The sequence below is a fragment of the Trachypithecus francoisi genome, unplaced genomic scaffold (assembly GCF_009764315.1).
Source record: "Trachypithecus francoisi isolate TF-2019V2 unplaced genomic scaffold, Tfra_2.0 Contig00564, whole genome shotgun sequence".
In the NCBI taxonomy this organism is placed as follows: Eukaryota; Metazoa; Chordata; class Mammalia; order Primates; family Cercopithecidae; genus Trachypithecus; species Trachypithecus francoisi.
The window spans coordinates 11,811-23,950 of NW_022680731.1; the positions used below are offsets into that span (position 1 = coordinate 11,811).

Consider the following 12,140-nt stretch of genomic DNA (forward strand, 5'->3'; position numbering starts at 1 on the left):
TGCATAAGGACTAAGGGTGTCAGTGTAATCAGCATAACAACCACACGAGCTGAAGTTTGCTCAAGTCAACTCCCCCTGCCAAGATACTAAATTTGCCTACAGGAAAAAAGCCCACCAGGTACTTAAAAAATCAACGAAATGGTATTATGCTGCATTAAAAGAACATGCCCATGACACAGAATACCAGGTAGTGCTACCATGTATTTGAAAGTCATTTTGATGACACTGTGCATAGAGTTTTGGGTTAAAGATAATTGAGTATAGAAAACTATAGAAAACCTTGCTTTGGAAGTGGAGCCAATATCAATGTTATCCTAATCTCTTTGCAAAAAAAGAAAACTGTCTCTTAATTACACTACAATCGAATCGAGTCTTCAACTCTTATATATTCATTCAGAATTTTACAATCTCTCTCATGGGAGGAAATGTAAAAGGGAAGTTTTCAAGACCTTTTTATACCTTAATATCCTTTTCAACTTCTAATGTAAAATGTATTTGTCCTGACACAATGCTGTGAAATAAAGACCAATTCAGGAAGTAATGAAGTTTAAAAGTAGCTCCTCTTTTTCTGCATTGAGGACAATTTTATTGATTCACATTAGAAACTTCTAGTTGGGAGCAGGAGAAAAAGGAGGGAGAAGAGAGAAGCAAGTGATCTGTGACCTAGCGCTGATTATTGGCTGACCTCTAATAAAGGAAGAAGATTCGGATTTCTGGTGCCAAAACAAAAGTAATAAAGTGGAAAATGAATTTTTGCAATCCCCACACATCACTGAATTTATCTATTGTCTTCTAGACAAAGTAATCCTACAAAAGGAAGTTCTATATCAAGGATTTTCACTCCCTTTTCATCTCTGAACTGAAAAGAAGGTGCAGTTTGCAGCTTCAAAATATGTAGATGATCTATAACTCATATTAGTGCTCCGATTAAAAATTATCTAATCTGTTCTTTGCTCCTTGCAAGTTTCATTGAAGCAGCGCCCCCTAACAGGCAAAGGCACGTGGTAAAATTCAGCTGCTGGTAGATTGTCCATCAACCAGCTCTGGGGATGTGCTGTCAGAAATGGAGCGCCCCCTGGAGGCCAGTCATCCAGCCAGTCTGTTCCCATCCATTAGAGCAGAGGCTCTCAAGTATGGTCCCTGGACGAACAGCATCGACACCACTTGAGAACTGTTAAGAAATCCAAGTTCTGGGCCCCACCATAGGCCAACTGAATCAGAAATCCCTGTGGTGGGGCCCAGCAATCTACAGGCCTTCCAGGTGCTGCTGATGCCTGCTAATTTTGAGAACCACTGTATTAGAACACCTCATTCCCCAAAGATGTCAGAATCAAGGTGCCACTGTGTTAATAAATTAATTACACAGGAATGAACACAGCTGAAATGTCTTTCTTACACAGAGAAAGAACCAAGAAGTGATGTAAAACATTGAGTAAAACATTGAGCTACAATTTAGAAAATTTTGATACCAATGTATTTTTTAAATACATTAAGGCAACTTTTAGCAACTCTTTAATTATTCCCAATATATAGTTTGAATAAATTATTGTGTCCCTTGATAAAAAGGAAAAAGGAATGTAAGTGACTATACCATAAATACAGGAAACGTTTGGATAATCTCAGTACCTACCACTACCAACAAGACCAATGATCCCTCCCCCTCTCTTCTCAGGACTGCCATCTGACTCAAACCAGTTCATGGCTGTTTGACTACAAAATGAGGCCGAAGTTGATCACAATCAAGGTGGAAATGAAAATAACAACCAAGAAAAACACTTCCTTCATTTTTAATGATTTTTTTATTTAACATATATAGTACATGTAAACAACTGGCATAAAATTCATAAAAATACAATACTCCTATGCAATATCACTTTATTCCTGATACATACTTTCATTTTCTCATTAATATCACTGCCTATTTTAACACTATACTTTTTCAGCCAAGCATTTTTAGAGGCTTATCTTTTTAAAGAAATACGGCCCCAACTTTGTTTTCTAAAATGTCATAGCTATAGCTATTTTGATCGCCTCTTTGCCCATCCTTACTTTCCTCACACTAAAGTAAAAATCTTTTTAAATGCTAAAAGTATGCAAAACGCTGAGCTTTAATACTGTTTTGTCACGCCTATGGAGCCTGCTACCACCCTGCATTGCCATCAAAGGTGCGGGTGCTCCACAGCACTGGTGCTGTGAGCTGTGGCCACGGCTGCATAGCAGGGACCTTCAGGCCTCTGCTCCAAACTGGCTCCCCTAATATATAGCCACATTTTTCTGGGAGTTACATTCATAAACACTGCTACAAAGGATCCTTGTGGAAAAAGCTAATTTACACTACTTTTAATGGTTCCCAGCAAATGAAGCAGTTATAATAGTATTTTTAATGCTTTTGTCCTATACAGTATTTCTACTTATTACATGTGAACTTATTTGGAAGGAAATGACTGGGGGTGAGAAAAATATAAAATAACTGTAAAATTTTTAAAAGTTGTAACTGCTGGATGTATACAATCAGCCACACTCAGGTGAGCAACAATCACAGATAAGCAGAGCGCACCTCCCTCTCCCGACCCATGTCGACTCCCATCCTCAGCCTCAAGTGTCCACTGCCCCTTTTCCTGGACTGTTGTGCATCATCGCTCAAATGTTGCTTTTAATTCACAAATCATGGGCTGCTTCCCTATTTTCTAAAACTAGCAAAAGCCTAAGAAATAAAAACAGTCAACCAGCAAATGAGAAACAGTGGCCACAAATCTGAAGAACACTGCCAGAGTCCCTCTCCTGGGCCACTCCCAGGGAAGGAGCATCCCTGGGAGCTGCGACTCTGGGCTCTCGGCAGGGCTGGGGGCGGTGCTTCTCGGAGGGCACACTCCTCAGGCTTTGCAGCTGACTCAGGTCGGCAAGCTGCTGCTTTCCAGAGACCAGGCCTGACCTTGGGCTCTGGTAAGAATGTAGAAAGGGAACAGTGGCTTCCAGGAGTGGGCACCAGAAACCATCCCTGAGGACTAAGGTCTCAAGGACAATCCACAATGAGGTTAATCTGCCTGTGGTTAAGAAAGAGAAGCTGGATAATTAAATGTGTAGTCGGCCATAGTCACAGTTTGCTTAGAATTTAAAAGCCTAAAACCTTTTCTCAGAGCTATGAGGTTTCATTGTTTTGAAGAATCTCATTTCACACAAATTAACTTCTAAGAAACAAAAATTCATACAAGGAATTCAAAGACGGTGTAGAAATTTTTCAAAATAAAAATAAATAGGAAGAAAAAAACTAAAGAGGAGGACAAAATATACTCATTCTGCATACTGAAGTAATGGTTTTTAGAACCAAAATTATAACATAATGCTTAAGGCTTTGTCTTATTAAAGACAGGCAATCTTAAAAGTAAAATATAAAAACTCCATTTATCATTATTCTTTATGTTTTTGACAGCAAAATTAGTCATGTTTTATTGTATCATAATAGTAAAAGAAAAATTACCATGTACTACAGTCTACTGTTCCACTATAAATGATGTCTACTCAAATATACATTAGTTTCTAGATGCACTATATTTGGGGTTGTTCAAAATAGTTTTTCCTAAAACTATAATTAAACATGAAAAATTTTAAAGTGGTTTAAAGGTATTAAAATATAAACATTTGAATAATGCTAAAAAATGAGAAAAATACAGTTACCATTAATTTTTTTAAAACCAAGAATAAGTACTTGATAAGCAACTAAATGAGTAAACAGTACTTATTTGGCAGAAAATGTGGGGAGGAGAAGAGAGAGAGCAAGAGAGAGAGAGAGAGAGAGAGAGAGACATGGTAATGCCACATGGCTGGAAGTTAAGGGAATTTCCTAACCACAAGGTCCAAGAGTTTGAATTAATAATGGGCAGGAAAAGCTTCATTAACAAGAGAACAGAGAACAAAAAGAGCACAAGGAAGGAAAACAGACAGACAGTTCTACACAGCAAACGTTCCATGTCTGCCCCATCTACTGTAACTCAAGCTGATGACAGGGGCTGACGTGACCAAAGAACTTAAAATAATCACTGAAATGTCCAAAAGACAACAGCGAGAGGCAGAAAAAAGAAGCATTAAAAGTTCTTACACTATAAAATCAGCCCCTACATAGTCAGAATTGTCCTGTATTTTCATGTCACCCTTGTCACAACCCATTGTGTTTTCTTTATACAGGTAGCTTTCCTCACCTTAGCACAAATATCAAAGTCAAGTACAAGCATATACTCATTTGCATAGCAAATTTTAAAGGGTGCACTGAAACAGTAACCAATTGATAAAGGTAAAAGTCATTTTTATAATTAAAATGACATTCAAATTGACCAAATAAAACATTTTCTATTTGAAAACAGTTACCTACAAACGTTTTTGGGATATGAACAACACATGACTTAGCAAAACTTTAAAACCATTACTGATGTAGTTCTCCATAGGCAGCAGTTCATGTAGCAGTCATTCTTTTACAACTTCTAGGACTTTGTAAACACTGCTCTGGAATACAGTGGTGAAGTGAGGTTTGGAATCCTTCACCAAGAGGTTACATAAGGGAGTTTTCCCAGCATTGGCAGGATCTTCGACATCCCAAATTTCAGGCATACTGCAACCAGGCCTAGAAAAATGAATGTACACATTAAAAATCAATGTGCATTATATAACTGCAGATAAAGCAGGGCACTTCTTATATTCCTGATCTCATTTCCTTTTTTCCTCTTAAATTACTTTAGTTTTTAAACAGTCCTGTCATATAGCTATTTTATTTTATTTTATTTATTTATTTTTTTTTTGAGGCGGAGTCTTGCTCTGTCGCCCAGGCTGGAGTGCAGTGGCCGGATCTCAGCTCACTGCAAGCTCCGCCTCCCGGGTTCACGCTATTCTCCTGCCTCAGCCTCCGGAGTAGCTGGGACTACAGGCGCCCGCCACCTCGCCCGGCTAGTTTTTTTGTATTTTTTAGTAGAGACGGGGTTTCACCGTGTTAGCCAGGATGGTCTCGATCTCCTGACCTCGTGATCCGCCCATCTTGGCCTCCCAAAGTGCTGGGATTACAGGCTTGAGCCACCGCGCCCGGCCGCTATTTTAAGTTTTTATAAGCTGCCATGACTCACTTTAGGACAAGGTGAATGCAGCTAAGGTGGCTATAGGAAAGAATCAGACCTGCAGATACATATATCCAGGTGTTGGGGAAAGAGACACCTCAGTTAAACTCTGCTGCAGCTACTTACCAAGAATGTGGTTCTGGGCAGGTAGCTTCCCTTGGTCTTAGTTTTCACATTTGTAAAATGAGGAAATAAACACCCATGGCATAGGTTTGTTGTGAGGATTATGAGAGATCAGGTATCTAGCGCCATGCCCAGCACACAGAAAAAAGTTATATTGATTTAAAAAATTATAATGAACAAATATGCTTAGTTCACAGGGAAGCTGCATTAATTGTACAGATACTCCTCAACTTAGAATGGGGTACGTTCCAATACACCCATTATAAGTTGAAATGCATTTAATACACCTAATCCACCCAGCATCACAGCTTAGCCGAGCCACCTGAAACATGCTAGGAACATTTGCATTAGCTGACAGCTGGACAAAATCATCTAATGCAAATGCTATTTTATGACGAAATGTTGAATATCTCATGTAATTTACTGAATGCTGTACTGAAACTGAAAAACAGATGGTTGTATGGGTATTTGAAGTATGCTTTCTACTGAATGCATACAGCCTTAACACTGTCACAAAGTCAAAAAATCAGTAGGTCAAACCATCTTAAACTCGACAGTGGATATTCTAGAATGAATCAATTTAAAGAAATTCTGGTAGTGTTGAGCATACATCTTAAACACATAATTAAATCTCAAAAACAATATATCTTTATAAAGAAGAGAATAAGTAAAATTGGCATCATATGACATTTGTCTAAATAGGTTCTTCAAAATAACAGTATCATTTATTTTAAATCAGTAACAGTTTTATAGATATAATTGTTGGATACTGTTATCTACCTTTTGAGGAATTTTAGAAAACAGAAAAACATATTGGAAAATTATAGACAACTGACAAGTTTTGTCAATTTTGTCATAATTGCTTCCCTTTTTATTTTTATTTTTAAGTAAGAGAAAACAAATTCCCAACAAGTCCTTCTTAGGTTTAGTAGCAGTCCCTCCCTCACTTTCCACCATGAGGCAAACACCGCAGCAGGGATGTACATCATTTTCCCTCTTTAAACAACATCTTTAATTTATAAGTCATTATAAAAGTATCCAAATATAGACCTATATATATTTTAAAAAATGAAAGTCACCATCATCTCCAATAGCATTTCTCAGAGGTGACTTCTATAAATAATCCAGCATATATTCTGCTGGACCTTTTTAAAAAAAAAAAAAAAAATTATGTCAATAGCTTTTGGGAAACAGGTGGTTTTTGGTGGCATGGATAAGTTCTTCAGCGGCAGTTACTGAGATTTTGGTGCACCCATCACCAGAGCGGTGTCAAGTGTACCCAATGTGTAGTCTTTTATCCCTCACCCCACCCCTTGCTTCCCCCGAGTCCCCACAGTCCATGGCATTCTTATGCTTCGCATCCTGGTAGCTTAGTTCCCACTTACAAGTGAGAACGTACAATATTTGGTGTCCACTGGATCTTTTGTTATCCAATGTCAGACACATATACAGACATGGATATCATTATATACATAGATACCATGATGGTCAGTATTGAGGGTCAACTTGATTGGATGGAAGGATGCAAAGTATTGATCCTGGGTGCGTCTGTGAGGGTGTTGCCAAGGGAGATTCACATTTGAGTGAGTGGGCTGGGAGAGGGCGACCCACCCTCAATCTGTGTGAGTACCATCTAATCAGCTGCCAGCAAGCTAGAATAAAAGCAGGCAAAAGAATGTGGAAGGACTAGACTGGCTGAGTCTTCTGGCCTCCATCTTTCTCCTGGCTGGATGCTTCCTGCCCTTGAACGTCAGACTCCAAGTTCTTCAGTTTTTGGACTCTTGGGTCTACACCAGTGGTTTGCCAGGGGACCCTGGGCCTTCAGCCACAGATTGAAGGCTGCACTGTCAGCTCTCCTACTTTTGAGGTTTTGGGACTCTGACTGGCTTCCTTGTTCCTCAGCTTGCAGATGGCCTATTGTGGGGCCTCACCTTGTGACTGTGTGTCAGTACTCCTTCATCAACTCCCTTTCATATATACATCTATCCTATTAGTTCTGTCCCTCTGGAAAACCCTGACAGATGCTCTTGAGTTGTTTTTACAAAAATGGAATTATTCTGGGACTCTACTGAACAATAAAATGTGGCACTATTTTTCCATCTCAGTGCATAAAGACCTACTCTATTGTTCTAAAAACTGCTAGTTCTCATATGTATTAACCAGTTCTTTACAGACAGATACTTTGTTTCCCATCTTGCCATTATAAAGCAATGCAGCTACAAGCAGTCTTGTACCAAGCTCCCTTCTACAAGCTAAACCTCTAGAGCAATGGTCCCCAACCTTTTTGGCACCAGGGACTGGTTTAGTGCAAGACAATTTTTCCATGAACTGGAGAGTGGGGGCGATGGTTTTGGGATGAAACTGTTTCACCTCAGATCATCAGGCATTAGATTCTCACAAGGAGCATGTGCCTTAGATCCCTGGCATGTGCAGTTCTCAATAGGGTTCGTGCTCCTATGAGAATCGAATGCTGCCACTGATCTGACAGGAGCCGGAGCTCAGGCTGTAATGCTCACTCCCCCTGCACTCACGTCCTGCTGTGGGGCTGGGTTCCTAACAGGCCACAGCCCAGCACTGGTCCATGGCCGGGGGCTTGGAGACCCCTGCTGCTGAAGCGGCGTTATCACTCTGCCAAAGGACTGCACGATGTTTTCTTACCTTCCCTTCATCAAACTATCCCCTAGAAATGTTTTGCCAATGAGAGTTCCCATGAAGAGGGTTCAAGTGCACACTTTTTGCACCCCCTTGCTGACACTGGTTTCTGCTGACATGGAACACCTATGATCATATGGCTGGACATGGGTTTCCTACCTTTTTTCTCATACACGTCAAGGCTGAACTGTTACAACACTGAGGGCCCATGGTGGCAGAGAGTGAGACACACAGAAACTAGAGAACGACCCACAGTTTTCCTGAGTTCAACAGCTTTTAGGAAAAAGAGAGGGCAAACAGCTGTCTTGAGGAGCTCTGGGTGCCTTGTGCAACACTACTTAGTCCTCATCTGAGTTTCCCAAAGTTTCCCCAGGCCAGCCATCTGCAAATAGCATTGGTGAAAATGTGAATAATTTCCTTCTAAATACATGTATTTTATGTCAACTCTATTATTGGAGTAAAAGAAAACAGAACTGTAGTTAATTAAAAACTAATCTACAACTTGCATGCAAATATATTTCAGTGTTTAAATATAAACACAGTGTCAAATATTTAAGGAATAATCAAGCTATACAATTAAGCCACTTGTAAATGAGATCATTTAAACATAGTGCTCACCAACTGCCAGGCACAGATTAAGCACTAGATGAATATTGATCCCTCTTTCCCTTCCTCCCCTATCTGAGTTCCCCATCTGCTTCCCCCATTCCGACAGACTTTCATGTCCCAGCAGTCTACAGGGGTTTCAGGCTGATCACAACTGAAATGGAGAGTGAAGGCCAAGGAGATAAGGAAGGTCCCAAACCTGGCAGAAAGCTTTGTCAAGACACTTCCTACTCTAAATGTAAACACTAGGTAAATATTAGTCATTCTTCACTTTCCCCTCCTATCTGAACTCCCCATTTGCTTCCCTGTCGGGACAGAAAGCACAGCTTCTGTTTTGTGTCAAGGTTGAAGCAGAGTGGCCCTGTCCGAGGTTTCCTGCCAGTGCATCATCAGCCTGGCTTAGATCTTGTACTAGATGGAGAGTGTTGTTTTGATGAGTGGGAAAACAGATGAGAGAGTCACTTTCGTAACTTCCTCCCACTCAACTCCTGCTGTGACAGACACAATAAATGGCAAGTCAAGGTCCAGACGGGGAAATCCAGCACCCCCTCTTCTGCACCCCACCTCTCAGTCTGAGTGCTCATAAGTGACCTGAAGTCAGTTCAATGTCTGCTATTTTGTTTAGTGTGCAAAGTTTATTGCCATACTTCCTGAATTTGCCTTCGTATCCCTTCTTGTGTGGGTAAAACAGTGCTCTGCCTACTCTGCAAACAGCATGAACCCGAATATGACACTGTTAGAGCTATGCAAATCCAGGGAGCTCTCCCAACACTCTACATCACAAAGCCTCTGCAACTTTCACATATTCAGGCTCTACGCGGTGGTCTAGGGAAAAATGAACTCTCGCATCAAGGCTCATTGTTAGCTTGGAGAAAAAAGGTTATGAAAATTATTTTTATGTTCCAGCAACTTACAGTTGTTTCAAGAGAGTGAAACCCACAGAAATAAAGAAGATCCCAATTCTGGTAGAAAGCTATGCTAAGAACTGAGTTCTTCCTATTGCAAATGTCAGCCTACCATTCATTTCATATAATTTCCTGATAAGATCGTCATAAGATGCTTAGAACTTTTCTGTCCTAAATTTATATAACAATGTAAAAGGTGAGTATGTGAATTTCATATATATTCACAAACGATTAAACCATTTTCTGAATTATTACAAAATAACATTTTCTATAAATCCTGACTGAATTCAAACCACGTAGCACACATTCATAGGAAAATCATTCTATAATCAATTATTTTAGTTTCCTTGTGAGCAAAGCTGTAAATACTATGTCACAGAACTATTTTTCACTCACTACTCAGTATTTAACAATGTTGTCTTAATACCATATGTGTCATTGAAATATGTGGTGGGCAAGTATGATCAAGCCACAAATATAACAATCTCTTGAACACTTTTGTTTAGTTACAGAGTAGTAAGAATTTAAAAAATATTATTATTCCACAAAATAGTGTTTATTTCTGATAAAATTCTTCCTATACTGTGCCCTTCATGAAGTGAATGTTTTGGTACTTTAAAAGCAGGCTACTGTCACCTGCTGTCCCGTCACTTATGTGCCACATTTCTAGATAGCTTTAGACTCATATCTGCTTTGAAGATCTTACTGTCACTTGCAGCTATACTCAGCTTAGTAAACATCTCTGTGGAAATAGAAACTTTTAAAAACTATAAACCCAAGAGAATGTGGGTTGCAGTAAAGTTATTTTCCCATTCAAATAAGATGTGAAACACCAGGAAAGAAAAGTTTCATTCTGAGTTGATGCCGACAGAGTATCCCATCCATCCACAGGACATGGTGTAGCACAGAGACCCAGTACGGATAATGAGGCCCCTGGTGCTCAGCTGCCTGACTTCACCAAAAGAGACTCCCTATTACTTGGTTTCAGACCCTGGAAGTCTTTTGAAATAAAATACATCCAATTTTAAATAGAATTTTTTTTTTTAAACATCAAAAGCAAATATGAACAATTTGGGAGATTATCAACTAGTGCCAATAAAAATCTCTTTAAGGTAGTATACACATACAAATCATTATTTAAAAAAAAAGATATTTATAAAGACTAAAAAACAAAGTCTCCAAATCACTATCTAAAAAGTTTTTTCAGGCCAGGCATGGTGGCTCAAGCCTGTAGTCCCAGCACTTTGGGAGGCCAAGGCAGGAGTAGCACTTGAGGACAGGAATTTGAGACCAGCCTGGCCAACATGGCAAAACCCCATCTCCACTAAAAACACAAAAATTAGGTGGAGGCTACAGTGAGCCCAGATTATGCCACTTGCACTTCAGCCTGGGTGACAGAGTGAGAGCCTGTTTAAAAAAAAAAAAAGTTTTTCCATGTATACCTTATGTTATATACACACCCCTGTTACGAGCAAAGTATTTGCCATGTGCTCGAATTAACCTTCGTGTCTTCTGATTATAAAATGTTAACTGTGTTGATACTCACTTGGATCTTCTTACACACCATGACTCTTCTAGAATGTAATAGTTCACTTTTAACTTCATCAGTTCTCGCTTCACTTCTTCAGCTGCTTTCCGACTATACATTGAGTATACTATTTTCGTTCTGGCTCTTTAAAAAAAAAATTGGGCACAAAATTTTCAAGATTAAAACGATATAATCAACACATTTGGAAGAAAGCACTGAATTAGACTAGATGACGATGAAGAGGAATCCAGTCAGGAGGAAATTCCCCATGGAAGTTCCGGCTAAGGGACATCAGTGAGGTCAAAAGCAGAAAGAGGACAAGTCGTGGGAGATGAGGGTCACCTTTAACGCACCCCTACATTTCCAAACTTGGTCATCTTTGTGTTTGTTCACCTATTTATTTGTCTTAAATTCTTCACTACTCCATCATATGTAAGAGCGAGGTACCCTGTGTGTGAACAGGGATGAACTACAGCAAACACAACTACAGGACTACTCTGAAGCTGCAACAGTACCAACTTCGACATCAACAGTAATTCACATTAAATGGTTCTTCGTTTTATTTCTAGACTTAAGAAAAACTAAACTTACAGGCCGGGCGCGGTGGCTCAAGCCTGTAATCCTAGCACTTTGGGAGGCCGAGACGGGCGGATCACGAGGTCAGGAGATCGAGACCATCCTGACTAACACGGTGAAACCCCGTCTCTACTAAAAACTACAAAAAACTAGCCGGGCGAGGTGGCGGCGCCTGTAGTCCCAGCTACTCGGGAGGCTGAGGCAGGAGAATGGCATGAACCCGGGAGGCGGAGCTTGCAGTGAGCTGAGATCCGGCCACTGCACTCCAGCCTGGGTGACAGCGCGAGACTCCGTCTCAAAAAAAAAAAAAAAAAAAAAAAAAAGAAAAACTAAACTTACTTAACAAAATTTTGTCTGTAAATTAGCTTGATGAGATTGATTTTTCAATGAAAAAGCTTATTTGTAAATGTACATGCTATTGTCATGCAAAAGAAGATGCTAATACGATTCACCTAATCAGGAGGGTGGAGCAAGATGGCCGAATAGGAACAGCTCCAGTCTCCAGCTCCCAGCGCGAGTGACACAGGAGACAGGTGATTTCTGCATTTTCAACTGAGGTACTGGGTTCATCTCACTAAGGAGTGCTGGACAATTGGTGCTGGTCAGCTGCTGCAGCCTGACCAGCGAGAGCTGAAGCAGGGCGAGGCATCG

General features: G+C 40.0%; 1 protein-coding gene across 1 annotated transcript in view; it reads right to left on the bottom strand.

Moving 5' to 3' along the window:
• Window positions 1-1,780: 1,780 nt before the first annotated feature.
• The window catches only part of LOC117085597 (probable C-mannosyltransferase DPY19L1), a 51,875-nt gene continuing 41,515 nt past the window's right edge, over window positions 1,781-12,140 (bottom strand). Inside the window, exons 14-15 of the mRNA XM_033214642.1 lie at window positions 10,932-11,057; window positions 1,781-4,615 (exon numbers count right to left, since the gene is read on the bottom strand). Of these exons, the coding sequence (XP_033070533.1) occupies window positions 4,459-4,615; window positions 10,932-11,057 (283 nt within the window). The 3' untranslated portion in view covers window positions 1,781-4,458. The remainder of the gene's footprint in view (window positions 4,616-10,931; window positions 11,058-12,140) is intronic.